Source organism: Xiphias gladius, chromosome 21, assembly GCF_016859285.1.
Source record: "Xiphias gladius isolate SHS-SW01 ecotype Sanya breed wild chromosome 21, ASM1685928v1, whole genome shotgun sequence".
Lineage (NCBI taxonomy): Eukaryota > Metazoa > Chordata > Actinopteri > Istiophoriformes > Xiphiidae > Xiphias > Xiphias gladius.
In genome coordinates this window covers 20,368,413-20,391,065 of record NC_053420.1, presented here as the reverse complement: position 1 = coordinate 20,391,065, position 22,653 = coordinate 20,368,413, and the positions used below count along the sequence as shown (strand labels likewise).

The following is a 22,653-nucleotide window of genomic DNA, read 5'->3' as shown; positions in this document are numbered from 1 at the left end:
TTTAAATTAAGCTATATATTTTTTAATTTTTAAAGGTTTATGTCCCCATTTTAAACAAATGAGCTTGGGGCTGAGAAGCACAGACAGGGTGGGAAATTTGAAAAGTATTGAAAGATGGACAAGCACATTGTTGGTTGGTCTTTACGTGGGATTTGTTGACAATAAGAAAAATATTACAACTTATCCTTTGCTACAATTGCTTTTTGCAAATGGCTCTTTGGAATTATTTGGGTCATTTAAATGAGAAACCTTTCACTTGACTTTCATACAGTATCACTGGGTCTGCAAATTAGATCCAAAATCTCACTGACATTGCTGACATTGTATTAAAAAGGGGCCGTCTAAGGTACACTTAGTCATGAGAGCTGAACCCGCTGAGACTAACCAGCTAGGGCTGTGGGGCACAATCAAAAATGCTGCCCATGATCAAAGCATCCTTAATGGATTAGCCTATTCACTATTGAAAATAGGGAAAACCCTGTTTTTGTAAAATTCAAACCCATCTTCTTTAGTTTTTATCACCTCAGCTCTTATTCTCTTCCTGTTAGTACATTTGTAGTACCAGCCATTCCTTTTTATCTTTTCATGTTTTCCATTCATCACTTTGTCCATTCACCCCATTCATCCCTTTATTAGATGGAGCATCCCTGTTCCTCCATCAGTTACTAATCTTAGGGGTTGACTGTTTCATTAAAGGTAATTTTATCTCATGATTATACAATAATGTATTAAGAACAAAAATTAACATGGCAGAGGGAAAGAAATTATTAGTTTGAGGCACTGAGAGTTCATTTCATGGTTTTCAGACTGCATACCTTAAATGAAAGTTACACACAAAATCAATACATATAGATAAATTTAAATATTTTTTACTTTTTTGTATATGTTGCTGTTTCTCTTATTGTCAACAAATCACATCGAAAGACTGAAACAAAACAATTAATTGATCCTACTGAGCACTGTCTGTGTAGTCAGAGTCATAGGCTTATATTGTTATCCAAAAACTATTAAAAGCACATCAGTGACCCACATAGTTACACTGGGGTGACATGGTCCTTTGTTACATTGAATACCACTGGCCCTCTAGTTTATCAGTCAATATACTCTGTTCATATTGTTACTGTTTTTTAAATTAAGCTATATATTTTTTAATTTTTAAAGGTTTATGTCCCCATTTTAAACAAATGAGCTTGGGGCTGAGAAGCACAGACAGGGTGGGAAATTTGAAAAGTATTGAAAGATGGACAAGCACGTTGTTGGTTGGTCTTTACGTGGGATTTGTTGACAATAAGAAAAATATTACAACTTATCCTTTGCTACAATTGCTTTTTGCAAATGGCTCTTTGGAATTATTTGGGTCATTTAAATGAGAAACCTTTCACTTGACTTTCATACAGTATCACTGGGTCTGCAAATTAGATCCAAAATCTCACTGACATTGCTGACATTGTATTAAAAAGGGGCCGTCTAAGGTACACTTAGTCATGAGAGCTGAACCCGCTGAGACTAACCAGCTAGGGCTGTGGGGCACAATCAAAAATGCTGCCCATGATCAAAGCATCCTTAATGGATTAGCCTATTCACTATTGAAAATAGGGAAAACCCTGTTTTTGTAAAATTCAAACCCATCTTCTTTAGTTTCTTCTAGTTTCTTCTCTCTTGTATAGCATCAGTTTTTTCCCACAGCATTTTATTCCCTCCAGGGCATATAGTAAACATATATGATAGTCCTCAAACAACTTCCCCCTGTCACTCTGGTATTTGGCAGATTTGGTAGTATCACTAAGCTATTTGGTTGAATGTGTAAAGAAACTGAGAAATTATTCATTATTAAAATACATGATGTCAGTTGCATGAGTTTTACTGTTTTTACAAGGCCTTTTGGTGAGCCATCAGGCCAAAAAAGACTTGAAGTAGGAGCCAAACAGAAGGAATACTGCTAGCTAATGGAGAGCCAGCATTTAGGCAGTGCTTTATTGTCGTTGTGCCAGCATTGTGTATCTGGCATCCACCAGCCACACAGATGAAAGCCAACTCTTAAGTGGCAGTGCCTGCTCTGTATGCACCTCCCCTGTCTGACACAGGAGCTCTGCTCTGAGAAAGCGAGACAGAGAGAGAGAGAGAGAGAGAGAGAGAGAGAGAGAGTGCCAACACCTAGATGGAGCTAATGTGTGTGTGCGCGTGTGTGTTTGCTAACATGGCATTCATTATGTATTCAGTTAGGACCTATATCTTCCCCATCTTTCAATTTCTCCCGTTTTATTGTTCGCCTTTCTCTCCCTTTATGCTGAATTCAAGAGCAGCTGGGATGGATAAAGCATTTTAATGATCCCTAACTTCTGCATTTGCTTTAAACTCGCCTTCAAGTATAAGCCAGGGTAAAGTTACGGTTGTGGTTAAAATTTGCACGAGTGGTTGTGGCCGGTGGAGTGGGAATGGATTTTTACCCCAAATCCTGTACATCATCCCTGCCCTGCACTCTGCAGTCTCTTTCATTCAACATGTCATGGCCTGCTTTCCCAAAACGCAGTGGTGATAATATTTGTTGACTGTTACTTGGTATGGTTAAATGCAGAACAATCATTCTTCTATTTGTTTTTTCATTTCATTTGACACACTGAAACAGGAGCAAATAAAGCTTGGGTAGTCATAGCCTCAACTTCTGCAGGGAAATGACCAAACTGACCCCAGGTCAGCATTTCAGATTGATCAGGTAATGCCTACTGCACTACAGGTATGCATAGCCATTCAACCAAATTACTTTACTCTCTCTCACAGTGAGATCTCCCAGGTGATCCATCAGTGATTCATTATCTAATGGATGCTCTCACAGCAGAGGGATCTAGCTCACTAGATTAATCTATCTGTCATTGTCATATAAAGAAGATAGATGGTTATTGTTCAACAGACCAGGGATGAAGTAAAGGGGCAGGTTTGTATCATGACCAGACATAGACTTTTGTAATGAGAACATCACTCCAAGTACATATTGGGAGTCAGGGGCTATTGTGTTTCTGTCCTATAAGGAGTCGCTTAGCACAATTCCTCCCTTTTACAGCATTTTTACTTAGGCAGCATTTTAGCTGCTTTAGAAAGCATTCCCTTGTCTCTTCTCTCACACACTAACTTACGTCAAAACACATATCAGATGGCCTGGGATACTTTTTAAGGCTCACACATGCAAATGGTCATCTATCCTCCACCCAGGCTGTGTTATGCCCACTCTCTATGCTGCTGCTGATGGTTCCGTGAGACCGAGGCAGAAACAAATTTCTCAATCCTGCCAGCTCTGTGTGCATATGTGTTTGTATGAGTGTGCATGTGTGTGAATGTGTATTCAGTTGAAACCCACTGGGTTGTGGTTCCCTTAGAAATCCTTCAGCGGCAGTAACTCGATACAGTACACACACATTTTTGTTGCTGATCCAAACTTGTCTGTTTGCCATGATTTTGGTTCAGTTCAACTTGTTGTAAAACACTACTGTGCAGTGTTAAAGAGGAGAACATGTAATCAGCATCTAATGAACACAGTGTGCCATTTTATGAAAGATGGTTATATGCCTTCAAATGAAGTACATTTGTTGCTCTAGACTTGTTTTTGAATTAGTATTTTATTGACTTTAAATCATACTATAACGTTTTTTTTCTCTGTTTCGGTAGGGTACAGCTTAAGATATTATCTTACCACCAGTTAATCGCTACAACTACCAAAAGTTACAGTATATAGTACATGGTGATGCTAAAGTAACGCGCTTTCTTTTTTTTTTCTGTGTCTCTGCCCCCCCTCCATCCCCTCTCACTCTCATGTAGGAAGAAAAGATGTTTCTTTGTAGGGACTTACTGGCACTACTTCCACTGACTCACACAGCTGCCCCAGTAGAGCTCTCCTCTCTCTGATTTACAGCCAGAAGTGGAATTATTTTTTTCTACTTCTTATCCAGAGTTATTTACTGGCACTTTCAGTCTATCTGTCTGTGAATCTAGGAGGATGTCACAGGGTGCTTTGTGCAATTACCAAGTGACCATTTATGACTTTATTCAACATATGGTGATTAAAAGAACAGCATTAGAATCCTATCCTTGAAGAGTTAAGCGGATTTCACAGCAATGTTGTTTGACTTGATCTAAAAAATGCTTCTTTTAGAGGGGATATTCAATACCTAGTAGGAGTTCTGGACTACAGCTCAGTCTACTTTTGTATTTATTAATGGCCAGTTAGGTTATGGCCTGCACTCTAACCAAAGTCCCATTAAAATAACTGTGGTTAAGTCCCACACATACTGTATACATGTGAGCCAAAAGTTGATGGTGAATGCGACAGTGAAAGCGCTGAGGTGTCATACGAATAAATGTTATTACAGAATAGGAGCTGGAATATGTTGTGTCTCTATATGTGAAACCTGTGTAAATGACTCTGATTGTGAATCCAGGTTGTGTTTGGTGCTTCAGTCTTAAAGTGTGTAAAGACGATCTTTTGATGTATGGTGCAGACCTAAACTGCATAAATATTGTAATAAAAACAATAATGTTAAACCATATATATTCATCAAAATGTAACCATCTTTCAAAGAACTCTATGTGCATAACTGTTGCAGGCACATGAGCCACAGAAACAGGTAAAGGTATCCCTGAGAGAAAAGGTTTTGCCATGTCGTTTTGATAAAGCTCAAAACAAAATCTATTCTATTCTTCAATGCTCCTTAAGAACTGTTCACATCAGAAAAATGCCCTACTTCTTTGCAAATTTTTTTTTGGGGGGGGTGATTTTCAAGCACTTGAAATGTGTTGTAGGAAGGAAGAACATTCACAATGTAGAGATGTGTGTAATAATTCATTATTTTTTGTGACAGGGTTGTTTCACCTCTGTTATTTTGTGTGTTATGAGCTCATGTGGGCTGGGCACTTGTGCATGTGCATGACAAAAAAAAAAATCAATCAAGCAAATAGTCAGTGCATCATTTAAGTATGATGAGTGAGAACCAACCTAACACGTGTCTAAATATGAATTTGGGTTGCATGACTCCAACATTTAGACAAAGGAAATGGGCTTTCATGAGTTTCATGTGTAGGTGAGTGCAAATGAGTTAATCTGAAGGCCATTATTTGAGAGCCGCTAGGTGAAAGAAAAAGGTAGATTCATATTCAAGCCTCCAATAGAATGTAGTGTTCTTTTCTCTGTGTCAGAATTGTCACAAAGTATGTTGCCAAAGCACTGATGAAAAGCACAGATTTGAATGGATTACAAAGGATGCAAAATAGTTGACATTGTAATAGAGGTCCCTTAAGAAAACTAAGAATAACCCCTATAGATGTAGCTGGACATGAAGGTTATATGGTAGTCCTCTCATAAAATAGTCACATCAGAAAAGTATCAGACATATTGTATGAGTTCTGTGTCTGTTGTGGCATTCCTTTGACCCAGTATTAATAATAAATTGAGTATTTCCTTTTCTTGGTGTCTTTGTGACTTCAGTGGAGGAGGGGAGAGCTGTGTTTGGTGGGAGCCAAGGGCGAGTGGCTTGTCATGTCAGGGGTATTAATTTATGATTTCCATCCCGGCTTCTGACCTCATCACCTCCATTAGAATGCAGTCTTTGTAATTTCATGGTTAATATTCAATAGCCACTTGTCCCCTGTGCCTGCTTTGTGCATGCTCTGGAGGGGGTGTGTATCATTTTTGATTTGTTGAGTTTGTGCATGTGTTTTTGTGTGCACGTGTGTGTACAAGGAAAAGGAAATGAGGGTCAACTGTAACATGGCTTCCTGCAAAACAGTTGCAGATGTCCAGAGATGTCCTCTGTGCCTCTACTCCCACTGAGGGGCTTGAATTGGCTCTCTGTCTAACCTGAGTCATTTAAATTGCCTCCCTCATACACACTTTTTCCTTCTCTCTCTCACACACAGACATCTAGATGCATGAATGCACACAAACACAAACATACAGTAGCTGACCCCTTTACAGGCACTTGCCTTGAGGCCAAAATCTGATCCTCTTATCAGTGAACTCTACACACAGTCTACAAGAAACAGAGACTGGCTAACATTTCTCACCCAATGGACAGCACGCACATACACACAAAAGTAAGCACACACACAAATACTGAAAGCGGGAATTGTTTTCATGAGACAAAACTGCTGTAAAGATAAAATGCAGAATAAAAATTAAGGGAGAGGAAAGATAAAGGCTGAAGAAGAAGAAAATCTTAAACAGTAAAAGTCCCCTGCATTTCTCCACACATTGATGTATTGGCCTGAACACACATTCCTATTGAACGACTTTGGCAAGCCTTTAAAAAAACACATTAAAGGGCTCTGTTCTGCATGAGCCCAGTTGTTGCTGTTTTCTCCTTTTCCCCGCTGTTTTCTCTCTGCTCCTCTTAGCTCAGAGACAGCCTAACTGATGGGGTTAGATATGGGGGATGTCTGCGGATGTTAAAGATGATTATAACAGTAGCTATATTAATGGAAAAATAATAAAACAGCAGGGAAAAGATGAGCAACAGCACTGTTAAAAATGGGAGAAAATTGCCCTAATATACTGTAGGTCCACTGCTTCTACCACACGGTCATTTTATTAAACACTGAACATATTGAACATACACACTGCTTTTTTCCTCATTCTGTGATTAATTTTATGTTGTTTAGTTTTATAGGGTAGCCTACCAATTGTTCCCAAACTTTTTTTCCTGATGCACCCCCACAGCCCTATACACATCTCTCACATTCCAATTATGTTCTTTTGAAGGGATGATAGATGTTATTTATTGCTTTAAATTGTAATGGATATTGTAAAAATATTTCTTTCATACAATTGAGCTGTCAATGTATCTGTTGTTTTGGTCAAGTCTGCATTCATACTACTAAGTTACCAGTTGGAGTGGCAAGTTTATCCATTACTTTAAGCTAACTATTTTTAAAATGTTTATTCATTGCTTTTTTGAAATTGCTTTTTCACCTGCTAATCCATGACTTTTAGTTAGGTATTTCAACTGTTTATCCATTACTTTTAGCTAATTATAACAACAGTTTATCCATTAGCCTCCTGTTAGCTAATTTGAAATGTTTATCCATGACTTAGCTAACTATTTCACTTTTTTATCCATTATTTTTTAGCTAATTATTGCAACTGTTTGATGTTAACCATTATTCTCATGTAATTATTTTAACTGTTTATCAAATACTATTAGCTAAATATTTCGAATGCCTATCCATTACAATTAGTTAACTATTTGTAAAATTTTCATCCACTGCTTTTAGCTAACTTTTCAGCTGTTTTCATTACTATTGGATTACTTCAACAGTTTATTCCATGTCTTTTAGCTAGCTAACTATTTAAACCAGTGTCCATGGCTAATGGTTATTTATCTCAACTTTTTCAATTAGCCTACATTTTGCTAACTATTTCAAATACCTGCATTTAGCTAAGCATTTAAACTTTTTACTCATTATTTTAACTATTTATTTAAACTTCTCTATTCGCTTGCTGAGTTATCTTGCACCCTAAATCCAACATGTGGTTGTGTTAAAGTTAACACATTTTTGTGGAAGTAAGCACTGTGCAGTAAGCCTGTGGTACCTGGTGAATAAACTAAATTTCAGCATGACAATACATGATAATAATAATACAAGTACCACTGGTTAGGTATGACTGTTTTATAAGATACGACAAGACTAATAATAAAATACAATCACACAGTTTGTGCAGAGTATATTTGATAAAACTTAGAAAGACTAGTGCTGGATAGAGTTTGCTTACTTGACTATTTACGAATTGAAAAGTTAATTTATGCATGAGAGTTGAATGAGTCTCTTCTATAGTTAAAGAAATTTTATCCACTAGTAAATCAATTACGAGACAGCTGTAATATATGGGGGTAAGGAAAGGACAAGTAAAAATCAGCCATGAAAACTGATCTCTCCAGCTCACCACTGGAACTGTAAGTAAATTTAAATTTCTGCCCAGAGAAAACAAAGAAAGTAAGATGAATTTGAGAAGAAAGCGATGATGTGTGGTGATTCTTTACTGCTTTTCAGATACAGTGTATTCTCTCCATGTTTGTAGTGGACATATTTAGCTTTCCAGATAATCTTAAGAGTTATGCAAGTGTGCCAGACAACACATGTTGGGAGGTCAAATTTTTAAATATACTTTAAGCTGCATCTTGAAATTTCAATAATTTTACCCTGTCCAGGTGATGAATAAGCAATGCTATGTTGTCATTAGATTCACTTCATAGGACTACTGCGTAGATAGCTTTTGTTATAGACTAGACTACAGAACAACAGTATTTATTTATTTATATGACCATAATGTAATAAGGCCATAATGTAATAAGCTTGGAGCCTGTGTGAAAATAAAGAAAGAATGATACATGAAGTCTGGAGTTCACATTGTTTATTCAGTATTAAACAGATTTTAATGTGACTTCCAGGACTGCAGTTCAAATTGACATTAAATGGGGGTAGTGTAAACAAAATGACATTATAGTGGACTACAGTCTAGTAACAATTCAGCTGGACTAGGCTAACTTTCAGAATACTAGCAGAGGTGGCCAGCCCTTTAAATCAAAATCCAAGTTTCATCTTGTAATAAGATAATAAATCTATAAATGTTAACAGTTAGAAATTTCTGTGGTCAAGGTAATTCTAACAAAAATACTGATAATACTGATTACTGATAAAACTTGTGTTTCCTTCCAATATTGCTGTGATAGCTTGACTGAATACACCGGGCCTATCTGGAAATGAAATGATGGCCTGTCTTGTGGAAACCCAACATCAAATCCACGTCTCCAAATCATCTCTAAAATCCAAGGAATGATCTCGGTGCAAGACCAGTGCTCATTTGGGGACTTTCTATGTGTAGACAGTGTTCTCCATCTCCAGACCAACCAATCACCAATTTCTATGCCTCCAGACTGCCTCTGTTCTCCACAAGTTGTGAAGCAGTTCTTGGTGTAGACATAAAGTAATATTTAATAACTAAATCATAAAAAAATTATTCCAACAGCATTAAATTAAATTTAAATGATGTGTTCACTGTTTTTCAACCCAGACCTTATTAAAATGTTGTTTCACATGATTTATGTTGCATAGCACAACCTAGCTTTAGTATTGACAAACTTACCACTTTGCTGCACATTCTCACTGTTCTTCATAGTCCAAAAGGAGAATTTTAACCTCTTTAAAAAAAAAAATTGGGGAAGCTACTTTTGGAAAACAGGAACCTCAAAAGAGGGCCAGACATGTTTAAATGATCTACTGCTAAAAGAGAGTTGCAAAGTCATGCTTTCGATTACAGGTTGGTTTTGTTGACTGTATTTTTCCAGCTACAGCAGGAATTTGAGCAAAACTAAAATCAATTCAGTATAATAGAAACCAAGGTTTGAGACCACAGATAAGCCTCTCTGTAACCTTCTCGTTTACGCAAACTGGATTTTGAAGGTCTCAAATATTGCTCCTTTGGACTGTGTTTGAGCCCAGTGAGAAGCTGCAGCAGAGAGGTAAGAATCTTAAAACTTGAGCCAGCGTGAGGTCATAAATGATAGGAAACAACATGTCAACTGGGTTGGGTTAAAAAAAGTGAACCTATTATTTTAGCAATAAAATTTATTTGAGCAATAAAATGAAGGAAACATATGACAATATGTATTCACACTGTTGCTTGCATGATCGCAAGGTGAACTACTTATTTTAACAGTCTAACAGACTGTAGCCATGCTATTATCAAAAGTGGACACAAGTTATGGTAACATTAGCTTTTGGCTGTGTAGCTATGTACATATAAAAACTGCATTCCAGTGGTACGAAACTGTTTCTATTATTTGTAATGACTGTTGTTAACAAACCAGTGTTGTTAAGGAAGCAGTTTGTATTTTGGTTTCAAACTCAAATGGATTAACCTTCCACTTGCCCCAGATATTTATCACAATGCACTCCTATCCTTTTTTTTTGACAAAGTTGGTCTGGTGACAGAAGCATGTCCCTAGATTAAGCATGATCATCAGAATCTGCACTTTGAATATCTTGTAAATCAAACAAAGTGACATTGTTGTAATTTCTATACGTAACTGTATATAATCCAGTTCTCCCTTCATAAATTTCTCTGTACTGTAATAAATTGCATTGTTTTCCAGGGCTTTCCAGGATTTTTTCTCAGTTGAGTCCCAAAATATGAAACATATCCAATCTGATATGAACAAACATGAGGAGTCATATTATCTTGTCAAGTTGCATTAGCTGAATTCCCAAAACTTGCATATTCTGCTTCTGTGTTATCAGGTTGATGGCATCCGTAGTGTATATTCATCATCAACAGTGTTAGATTTCAGCCCTTAAAATAGGGTTTAATCAACCGCAGCCATATTAGCATAGCAAAAACCCTTCTATGTACAAGTAATTTTAGGTCTAGAAACTAAGGTCCAGTTAGAATAAAAACTCTTTGGTAATTCCAAGAAAAAAGGATTGCACAGTATTTGATCAGAAAGGAGAGATTTGTATCAAGTCATTTTAAATGCACAACAGATCTAGGTGACATCTCAAGAGGTATTGGGTTGGAGAAGGTATGCATCTGAGCATATGAGAGTGTGGGCCTGTTATCAAAAGCGTACCATTCATACTACGAGCATATGGATCTAACTTAGCATAATGTTGTGAGATTTTCACTCAAGGAATTAAATTAGATGTTGAGCAATGTCTGCTTTACGGAGAGTCCGGCAAAACCCGATAACACAGAAATGTAATTTTCACATTACAGGAGAAATGCAAATATCTTAACTAAAATCTACAATACAAGGATTAATAGAGATTTGGTAAAGGCGAGGAATTTACTTGAAAATTCAGGCCTTAAACTAAGCCAAGGCCATTTTTTCACATAGCAAGAATGACAAAGGAAAATGAAATGTATTAAAAAGGAGATGATGCCTTCCAATCCTCTACCAGCCCTTTAACAGCTCTGACCAATCAGATGAGGAAGAATTCACGGAATACAGTCAAAGCCCCTCAAAAAAATGTAAAAGTAAACAAGATGTGAAACATTAAACGAGGAGAGACTTTTGATTAAAAACTCTCTCCCTTCACATGTTAGTGTAGAGAATATGTCCATTGCAGATGCTATCAACCATGCGCTCTGTGATCACCATTACGTACAGTACTCATTTAATGGGACCCATCTCCAGGCTGATGCATAACGATTTCATGATTCTTTTCTAAATAAGTCCTTTAAGTGAGATGCATATTAACAAAAAAAAACTCTGTAATATTGCCACAAGCCACCATTAATGTTTTCTCTAATTTGCACATTGCAGCAAGGATGACGACAGCGGTGAATTCAACATCCGCCACTTGGACTGTGTGTCGCAAAGGGCACTGTAGGCAATCAAACTGGAAGACTTTAACCTTGCCAAGGACAGGAGGACAGACTACTTTTCTACTGAGATCTGAGCGTCCATTTTTCCATTATACTGCTGCTCTTATCTACAGAAACACTAAAATCCGGTTAAATGGAGCCATTTTCTCATTTGCCTTTGGAGGTCATTTTTCATGCTTGGAGAACTTCAGTCATTCAGACAGCACAAGGGGCTCCATTGTAATAATAGCTTGTTCAGTGAGGGTCCAGAGGCTGCACAGCCTGGCAAACTCTCATGGACCACAGCTGGAACTCACTCTCAACCATACACCCAGCTGTGTAGCAATGGACCAACAGCAAAGACAAAGCAGGGGAAGTTACTGCCCCACCATTTGATCAATAAAGGAAGGTAGAGTTCACCCATGACTACTCTCAGCATTAGATCACATCTTTTGCTTGGCAAACCCTGTAAGAAACATTGGACATATTGTGGGGCCAATTAGGCCAGCCAATATAGTGTGAACCACAGAGCCCAGGCAACAAAGACTGGGTGTAGGGCTTCTCAGGTCCAATAAGACGCTTATCGAAGTTGTTCCTGGGCTTGTGGGAGTGTGCAGCAGGCATCTACTTTGCACCCTGTGGTGGTGGCTGGGGCCTTAGGAGGAGAAGCAAAGGCTGCAGCACTCCATACAGATTTCCAGGCAGTCTGCGGACTCACAGCAGGCGTCGATGATGCCACAGTCCATGTCACAGGGCAGGTCACAGTCGCCACACTCCTCCGACGCACAGCAACAGCAGAAACACGAGTCATCGCCTGCACAGGAACCGCAGGTGGCACAGTCCAGCACGATGTTACACAGAGTTAGGAACTCACAAAAGAGGCAGGCCAGAATACAGTGAACACAGCAGTCTGGAGGGGAAAGAGACACATATTAACACGATTCCAATAAAGCAAAGCGAAATAAAAAAAAAAGAAACAGAGTTTGTCAGAAATAGTTTGGCTTTGTAGTAAGTGTGACAGGTCAGAAATCATGGGACATGATTGATTAATTAGTTCACAAGAAAACACTTTTCTTCGGTGCCAGGCCGGAGGCTAAGGACTGCCGATGTCCAGGTCGCATTAGCACACTGACTTACGACATTTGGTTTTTAATAGGAAGGAAGAAAAAAAACAAATTCCTGGTTTTAACACATGTCCCTTGGTAGCAAGCCTGTTATCTTTACCTCTCTGCTTAACCACATACCCACTTTCCTTTTTGTTGAGCTCAGTATCAGAATTACTCATGAAGAAGCCATGGCAATATGTGCTTTTAAGCCTACTATTTCAAGTTAAGAAAAAGAAAAGGCTCCCTATGTCTCAATATAACAGTCATCTTGATTTGAAAGTGATAAATACCATTCAGTTTGAGTGCGTTGGATCTAGCCTACTTACTTTTAAAAACACAAAAGTTGACACAAATGCTCAAGCCCTGATAAAAGGTGGTAGATCAAACCTGAATTTTAAAGCAGGCAACAGTGGACTGCTCATCAGGAGTGATTGAAGGAATGACATAAATTGAGATTTCTTCTAGCCTGATGAATCTCTCCTTTGGTTTTTGATTAATCAATTTTCAGTTCAGGCAGTTGCAGTTTGTAAAAGTTTATAAATGTAATTTACATTACAAATTTAGAGTGGGTAAAAGTACTGAGCTGATGAACTGAACTGAGAGTTCATTTTTTTTGTTGCTTTTTGGTCAGAGAAAATATGCCAGGGGAAAGTACAATTCTTATCTTCCACTCTGACTAGACAAGTGGAAAAAAACTTGTTGTTGAATCTTGCTATCTATCCCTCCCTCTCCTGCTGCCCCAAATTCTCTGTCAGTGTCTATATCTCACCGTCCTGTGCCTCTGTGGGAATCTGGGAGCTGTTGCTTTTGGAGCTGCTCTTGCTCCTCTTGCTGCTCTGGGACGTGATGGAGGGGTTGGACTGCAGTTTCTTGGTGTGTTTGGGTCCTGCTGAAGAGGACGAGGAGGTGGATGAGCCACCTCTTGGGAGGGAGCCCAGCTTAGGATGCTCATGAGGGCCCCCGTTCCTGACCCCGATGGACTGGAGTGCATGCGTGTGTGGCGTGTGCGTGTGATGCTGACAGTGCGTGTGAGGGGAGTGTGTGTGAGAGTGATGCTTGGCTCCGTTGCGTAGCTGGCTGCTGGGCTGTGTCCGACATGGCTGGGTGTGGTGGATGGGCGTGGATCTGGCTGCTGGTTGAGCTGGTGAGGGACAAAATTACATTCATTTACAACAGGCTGAAGACAATGAACATTTTTAATTTTTCCCTTTAAAATTTTGAGAGACATGATGAGAGACATGATGATGTAAAGCAGTTACAAAAAATATATTAATGGGATTAAAATCTTTATATTGTGTGTGTATATGTGTGTGAGCAGGCTCGGCAACTTGCATAATGCATCTGATCAGGCACAACTGAGGCCCCTACTGCCATGGAAAGGGAGGCCCTGGCAAATTGAGCCCACTTACAAAGCCCAACCCAAAGGCAATAGTTCATGAGAAGAGCTATGTATTTACTGAGCTGACCCCTAAACGTTCTTGTCTAGACTCTTACACAACTAGAAAGAGACTGCAGTAAAAAAAGTCAGGATAAATGAAAAGAGTGTGAGGGCAGGAAGAGAGGAGTTTTTGTCTCTTGAAAAATCCATCACTTTAGTACCTGATTTTATAAGAATGCAATTTTGATACAATATACAGAATCTACAAACACAACCACTTGAGCACATGCACGTTTAGTAATCTTGGCTCTCTATACCACTTGGTATATTTTATCTCCAAGTGCTTCTCAGTACTTATTACTCTGCTAGAGAGGAGGAGGCAGAAAAGCACACCTTTACTGCCAAACTAAACACACGCCCTGAAGAGAAGAATAAAATGGAAGCCTGGTTTTTATATGTTATGGTAGTATTTAATACCATCCTATTGAGGCCTTAAATATTTTCTATACCTGAAAGCATATGGTGTGGAGAGGTGTGGTGAAACTTAACAGGGCCGCATAGAATCCAACACATCCACAGAAAATCAAAGCAGAAACTCTGTACCTCTCAGATACGCACATGCGCAGTTGCACTGAGAGAGTGTGGTCCTGAGCTCCTGCTATAACTGGCAATAAACGCGTCTGTTCGATAACCGTCCGGAGACAGATAAACCAACCAGGCCTGTTTTGATTGGCTGATGGCCGTGGTCACACAACCAATCCAGTGTTATTAAAGATTCTTTCATTCAGCGTTTTCTAACTTTGCTCCAGATGTTTGGCAGGCTGCAGGGCCAGTGTGTGTGTTTGTGTGTGTGTGTGTGTGTGTGTGTGTGTGTGTGTGTGTGTGTGTGTGTGTGTGTGTGTGTGTGTGTGTGTGTGTGTACAAGAGTGTGTAGGCGTGCATGCATATGCAGGGCTAGTGAGAACGAGCCATACTTTCTCCTCTAAAGTATGTCAAAAGTCAATACGTGCTGCTCTCCTGTGTTATGTCTCTTTCTCCTCTTCTTTCCTCTCCATCTCCTCCCATTCTGCGTCCTTCCTTTCTCCTTTTCTGTCTCTCTGTCTGGTTGCTCCCTTTAGGCCTTTTGCACAATACTTTATTTTAACACCCAGAACTGGCCAGGATGTAGGTCGGTAAGAGAAAAAGGGGATTAGAGAAAGGGCAGGGATGCTGTTCAAATTTTTCAGTGTTCCTTCTAGTTTTGATTTGTCCTACAGGGGATTGGGAGTTGTTGAGAAATTCTTCTTGTGAGTTTTTGGTGTGTGTGTGTGTGTGTGTGTGTGTGTGTGTGTGTGTGTGTGTGTGTGTGTGTGTGTGTGTGTGTGAACAAAGTATATAGGCGGATCTGGCAGGCAGACAGACAGAAACAGAGAGAAAGAGAGAGAGAGAGACGGGGAGTCAGGACCGTCTCCAAACAGAGCTTGAGGTTAGGCCCACTCACACACACAAATATATGCATGCAAGAACACGTGTGGACACACAATCATGCACATGCACACACACAGAAAAAACACAAGGTCCCTTTGTCTGAGATCAAGAAAGTAAGGGAGAAAAATGGAGTGAGAAAGAGAGAAACAAAGTAGAAGAAATGGGTTACTGCCTGTGCATTTTTGGACCAGGAGGATGCATGGGTGTGACTCATAAACACAGTGATTCAGCAGTGGAAGCTAGTTAAAAATAAAAGCAAATAAAGAGCCAAATGACTGTGGAATTAACATGATGAGACTGGGAAACCGCAGAGCGTGCGTGTGTGGCGCTAAGACATTAGTGTAGGCGACTGGGGGTCCTGGGATCTCTAGTATAATGTGTGTATGTACATGTACGTCCATGCAGATGTGTTTGGCCAGTGAGCAAGCATGAGTGAGTCACCATCAGTTGAATACAGCAGCACACCCCCCATTCACCCACCCTCCACCTCTTCCTCCTCTGCTGGCATCTCTCAGCTACCCTGTACTTACACACCTCCCTCCCAGACCAGAGAACTGCTGTTCATCTCTCTCTCTACTTATCCTCTGCTGGAATGAGTCACCAGAATGACTGAACTGTGTCTGTCTGTGTTCCATCTGCTTTATCCCACCGTCTCCTCTGGTGCAGTTTGTCTGTCTTTGTAGGTTAAAGTGTTAAAAGTGTCGAAGTATAGACAGGAGAGTAAAGTCATGAAGTTGCAGAGCAATAGTAATAAAATACGGATGGATGGATGATTTACTGTATTCACCCACAAATCTGCCTCTTTACTAACTATACACAAATATGCACGAACGCTTTTGTGCGTTACCAAGCACAACAGAACAGAAATAAATATTGAAAAAAAAACTGTACATTTTGATTTCTCACAGTGTAATTATGCATCAATAGGGAAACCCATGTATTCAATTGATGATGAGAGAAAGAATGATGGCGGCTTAGCCTGAATGGCACAAAATGGTTCAGTTTCACAATATTTGCGCAACTTGTCTTCAAACGTTTCTGAAGTATCTATAATTCAACCCAGATCTCCCAGAAACATGTTACCCACTGACTCCCTTCTGGGTTTTTTCTTACATAGTTAGGGTTGTTTTTAACTGTGGCCCAAAGCCTTAGTGTGAGGCACTAAAACTGTGAAATGAGAAAATGATAAATCGGTGTTGTAAAATGTTATCTAAAACAGTTTTAAATGAGATTTCCCGCATGTCTGGCTTCTATACAGCGCTACAACCAACACTACAATGTTAATGAGGCTTGTTTAGTTGCACCCACTCACTACATTGAAAACGTCACGTGAAAGCATTTTGAAGACTACCGCTTCAAAATGAGGTGTTAGCCAGACAAAGTGTGACTCAACTTTGGCCAAAAATAAATGTTTATTCTAATTTCAATTCAAAAAGACTCTTAGCCATGTAAACACACATAAAAAGAAGCTTATGGTATCCCAACATTCAAGCTATAAAAGTCCATTTGACCCTTTTTTATCGTAGCATTGCTCATAGACTTTGTTGTTAATGCAACTGGCTGTCAGTTTCCTCACGGATTACTGTAATTTAAAAATGACTTCTGTTGCTTCCACTCAGACAAGTTCTTTGCTTTTGTACTTACGGTATTTACACCAAATAAACCTTTGTATATTGTATTTGTGAATTCAATATCAGCAAGAATGAAATAAAGAAAATTCTGCTTGTTGTTCTAAGTATAGTTGATTCTAGTAATATGGATAAAACTGATCATTTTGGTGGACCATTTTGATAGATGCACCAGTTGGTGCTACTCAGTTCATTGTGTGTGTTTGTTATTTGTGATTCCTGGTTGCCTGCAAATGGTCCCACATTTCACTTCTAACTACCAATATGAGGCTAATGTAAAAGCTTACTGACAGAACACACAATATAATATGCATCCTCACAATAACCACCTCTATGCAACAGATAAATTTAAAGGCAGAAGTACAATAGGCAGGTCTGATTTCATTGTCATTATTACTGTGTTAAAAGGACTTTGAGATTCAATTGTTGGAACTTGTTTTTGCCCCTGAGGGTGTACTAGAGAGCTGCACTTCTAGCAAAGTGGAGTGACAAAATCTCAGTTGGGTATATTTGAGGGAATTTTTAACTCCATCACTCATCATGATTGCTAACAATCACCCAAAATTGAAAATAAGCAAAAATATCCTCATTTAGCGGGCGTATTAACCAAATGGTGTTATTATTTTTTATAAGAAATATTGGTTGTGAGCTAACTGGTGGGCAAGCCAGACCTGTTTGCTTTTGTACATGTGTGTGTGAAATACTAGTACAAAGTCTCTGCCTCTACATTAGGTAGGCTCAACTCTGAATTATACAGAATTAGTCTGTAATTCGTATGCAATGATTTAACATTTAAGGTGAACAATCAATCACATTTTTGCCAGTCGCTTGTTGGCTTCTGTCTCACTGTCAAAGTTCCAAGGTTACTGTTGCATCACATTAAACCACTCATATATCATTTACTATCATAATCCTAAATCAAATGAATAGCATGAATTGCAAATTATTAAGATATACCCATCCATTTCTGGAGTATTTACATACAACAGCCTAAATATGATCAAACTATCTCAGCACTCAAAGGGTTTACTGATTACAAGTTGGCTGATATATTCATGCCTGCACATGTTTGCACGGATCCTTTTCTAAACCAGGAAAAACACAGATGTGCATGGGCATTTGTATTTCGTATTTTTTTTTGTTTTGTTAATTGCAATGCACAGTTCTTTGCTTTTGTGTTTACATGAAAACATGAAATTTGACATTAGCTGATGAAAAAGAACAATATAAACTTGCCAAATGCCCCCCCCCCACCAAAAAAACTTCCCTTTTTCTTTTTGTAAATTTTTTGACATTCAGAAACACTGTTTATTCACTTCAACCCAGCTGTTGGAAAAACACTTAATTCACTTTTTATTTTTTTTTGCCACATCTCTGACTCATTTTTGTGAATTTCACTTAACAAATGAATGGAAACAGTGTGCAAATATCTGAATAGGGCTGGGACTATATGAACATAAAGGAACAACATGACACACAGTAACTCTAATCCTTGACCTGAGACATCAACCAACCACCTCATCCTACACATGACTGTGTGTGTGTGCACATTTTCTAACTAATAGCAAATGTAAAGTGTGTGAATTTAAATGCGAGCGACAAAGAGATGGAGACAGTAGGAGAAAGAAGAAAGACTAAGTGAGAATGAAAGAGAGAATTAAGGCAGAGGAACAGAGATGGAAAACAGTTTCAGCACAGCGACTGATCTCTAATTAAAGGCAATGTCACAGTCCTGTTAGATTTCCCAGTAGCAAAACATTGCACACGCCTCCCCTTTTATGACAAGATAATAACAAACAGCTCCACTCAGCATTTCCCCTTACAAACACCTTCATGCCCTCATTTGCACATGCCTACAAAGGGCTGTCTTCTATTTCATTTATGTTGATCTCATTCAGTGAAAATACTTCAAACTGATAAAAATAAACAAAGTGGAAATCCTGTCAGTGATGAATTGCATCCGTCATTGTTTCCTCTTGAGTGCAAAAAAGTTTAAGCAGTTAAACATCTGCAAACATGTGTATCCTGCTGTGACTGTGACGTCAAAGACAACGTTGTGGTCATGACATCACTGAGAGGGAGTGTGTGCTAGTGTGTGTGTTCAACTCAACAGACAGTAACAGGTCTCTCTGCACATTGTTCTCAGACAGCTTGTCATAGGCCCAGGGCCAGAAACATACTACAGCTCTGATGTCATCACTGCGAGACAGAACTTATGGGCTGAGGAATTTTCTGCTTTAGCTTCTGTTTCCTCATCCTCTCACTCACAAACACTTCTCACACACATTCCCATCTGTCACACAACCATGACCTCACCGCAGCCCTGAGTCACAGCTATTTCGTAACAAGTCTTCACACTCATTATAAAGCCAGAGAAACAGATGAGGATTGATTGATCGGTTGCAGATGACACAGGCTGTAATAAACTGCACTGAGGCTTGATCGTCTCTCATGAGGCACTCACAAGACACACAAGCCAACTCACACTGACAAAAACAACATAGACAGATTCTGGAGTCAAAGAGATAGACGTATAATTAAGCAGACAAACAGGCATAAGCTGTCTGTGCTAACCTGAGAGAGGGATAAAGTTAAGAATTTAGCACTTTTAATTTGTCGTTCAAGTCCCGTGAACACGTGTGTGATTGTGTAAGTTGTAGAGGGAGGAAGCTATGGAGGAAGGGAGGAGGTACATGAAGTCAAATGGAAAGCCAGTGAGGATTGGTGTGGGTGACGGTACATTTTGTCCAAGCCTACTGTAGTTGCATAACCCTTCCTGCACAGCATATGGAGCTGGTGGGTTTCATAGATTTTATTGGGATGTAAACTAAAGTTGAGACAGAGAGAGAGAGAGAGAGAGAGAGAGGCAGAAAGAAAATCAGACCCAAACCTCTCAGCCGTCTAGCCAGAAATAGACAGACACAGCAGGCAGGACAGGTAGAGGCAAAAACATAGATGGAGACAACAGACAATTCACACACCCACTCAGCTCAAAACACTGCGTTCACCAATTTATCAGATTCCTGACTGAACTGCTTATTTTTTCGGGTACCGCAAACAAGCTATTATGAGGGGGCAGGATTGTTTGTTTGTGCATGTCACCCATGGCTGGCCCTGGATTTCAGGAAAATACACTCTAAGTTTTCTAACACATGCTCATATGTCAGTCTACTCAACTTTCTTCTCCCCCCTCAACTCCGCCTTTCATTTATCACTCCTTCACATACACCATCCTTCCTTTTTCCTTTGAATGACAGGCAAGACAGATTTAGCTTTAGAGCAGTTAGATTAGAGCACTAAATTTTTACAGTGCTTTTGGGTTAGTGCCCGAGCATTGAGACAACGAAGCTAGAGTTTTGTGGGTGTTATTATCGTGGAGCTTGGTATTCTAAGTAAATAAATAACATAATCGAATTAGTTTAATAATTAGGTTGAGATTCTAATTATTTCAAACTGGAATGAAAGCAAGAAATATATATGTGGTGGGGTAATGACAGAGCATACTTCGGCTTTGATAAAGAGGGTCGGAGCGCCCGTACATCAAGGAGAGCGAAAGAGATACTCTCTCAGGCTGACACCTAGCCACTGGACTAGTAACGTGAGGGAGGGAAATGGGTCGTGGCGGTTGGTGAAATAACTCTGGAAGGAGAAATTTCAAGTGTTGTGATGCTCCTAACCAGCACATTGAGGTCGAGAGGTGCTGATACACCCGCTGGGGAGTGTAATGATGGCACAGCTGGAGATTTTGGGAAGTAGTTTAGACTTGAATAGCTGAGTGTAAATAGAATACACACAATATGAGACACATTCATCTTTCCACCTGCAATTGTCTCACTCCAGAGCCAATGTCAACAAGCTATTTTATGTTACAGCAGTGAGAACCAATGTTAGGGTGGACTGGTGAAGTTCTAGTCTAGTTCCACAGTTGGAATAAACACTGACATCATATGGTGAGCTCAAGTGAAAGCAGAAATTCTGGGTTCTGTTACAAAAGTAAGAAAACCTTATCCAAAATTACAACAAACACATGCTCAACTGTATGTTCAGTGGTTCACTTTATTTATCTAGAAAGCGATGGTAAGTTTTCAAAAATAACGTATATTTCTGTTTAAAGGGCTTTTAACAAACACCCTTTCCCACAAGCCCCAGACAGTGTGGACTGAGTTTAACAGGACAAACTTGACCAAAGCCAGTTGAGTGGCTGGGATGATGGGAGTTGGAGATAAGGGGGAGAAACAGTTGTGATGATATATAAGATGCACGTTGCTGCACTGATGGGAGCTGTAGTTTTTATGAATTCTACTAAATTAAATGTTTTTTAACTTTGTTTAAAACACGAGAGAAGATTGAGATTCTAATAGCGATTTCAACTGCTAATACAAAACAAGCGGATACTCATTTGGAGTATTTTAGAATATGGTCAGTAAACCCCAGAACCCCATTTTACTTTTTCAGACAGACCAGTGAAAGAATTCCTAAACGAGAGGTTGCACTGAGTTACAGAGACTAGTGGAACAAGCTAGCCTTAATGTGACATCAGGACTTCAGCTCTCTATTGATCAAATCTGAGCCTTTTTGGGGAGATTCACTTTTACTTGACAGATGCAGAGATGTTCAGTGAAACCTTAAAGAATTAAAGGAGACTGAGTAATGGACGCAAAATCCGCACGGCCAATCACACTCACCTCGTGTTGTCATGGTGATAGTCTAACAATCCCAGTCTCAACAAGAACAAACAGACAGAGAATAAGATGCAGAGAAGCAGAAGAAAGTGGAAAAGAGGTTGAAAGGTGTCTCGTTTCAAGTGGAGATTTGGGTACAGACTTGCTTCTGTTCAGAAATCAGAAACTTAACCTACTTAGCTGACAATGTAGATATTTCTGTTGGTGAGTGTGATTACTTGACCCATTTCTTCAGGGTGTGCAAATGTATTTGTTAAAGGTCAGGACAATGTGACTCATCTGACCGTTGATCTGTAATGGAAATAACACTCTCACTAGTCTCTCTGCATGTGTGTCTCTATGTGTCAATGTGTGTATGTGAGGGTGCTATTTACTTACATGTGATACTCTTGCTGGGAGTTGCAAGCTCCGAGTGCGAGAGGCTGCTGTTACAATTGTCTCCATCATTCCCTGGCAACCTTCCTGGGGTGCAATTTGACCTCAATATGAGGGGCTCAGTGTAGGTGTGTGGCACATCTGCAAAGCAAACACACAAATACTTAGATACACAGTTAAAAAAAACAACAACAAAGTTAGCACAGTTGCCGGTGAGACCTCAATGTTTTATATTTATGTTACGTTTTTTTTGAAGGTCGTTCAGGTTCCCAGTTTTCTTTCTCACTGTCAGGTATCAGCAGCAAGCCGTTTTCTCGCTCGTAGTAAACTTATCTCCTCCCATGTCATTTCCCATCCAGCAGCACTTAATTCATTAAAACATAGTAGTTCTGCTGACTTCAACAAAGCAGAAGATTTTGTCTGTATGTGTTGGTGTGTGCTCTGTCCTGAACCTGCATCTGGAAGTAGTTAAATCCAACCCCTTGGGACTGTTTAGAGGTCTATGTGCATGCTTGTGAAACCTGAAATCTGTGTGGGTCTATGTGTGTGCATGGGATGTGTGTGCGTGTGTGTCTGTGTTTGAGAGTGGATGTATGTGTATGTGTATTTAAAATGAACACATAAAAGGACGTACACATGATATACATACATTAAATACTGGGTGTTTTAT

At 39.4% G+C, this 22,653-nt stretch overlaps 1 protein-coding gene across 2 annotated transcripts in view; it reads right to left on the bottom strand.

Annotated features, from left to right (window-relative positions):
- Positions 1–8,437: 8,437 nt before the first annotated feature.
- mdfi (MyoD family inhibitor) overlaps positions 8,438–22,653 on the bottom strand; it is a 26,960-nt gene continuing 12,744 nt past the window's right edge. Inside the window, exons 3-5 of one of the 2 annotated variants that reach the window (XM_040158581.1) lie at positions 21,987–22,124; positions 13,223–13,594; positions 8,438–12,257 (exon numbers count right to left, since the gene is read on the bottom strand). In XM_040158581.1, the coding sequence (XP_040014515.1) occupies positions 12,004–12,257; positions 13,223–13,594; positions 21,987–22,124 (764 nt within the window). In that variant the 3' untranslated portion in view covers positions 8,438–12,003. The remainder of the gene's footprint in view (positions 12,258–13,222; positions 13,595–21,986; positions 22,125–22,653) is intronic. The other variant, XM_040158582.1, reaches the window with a different exon arrangement.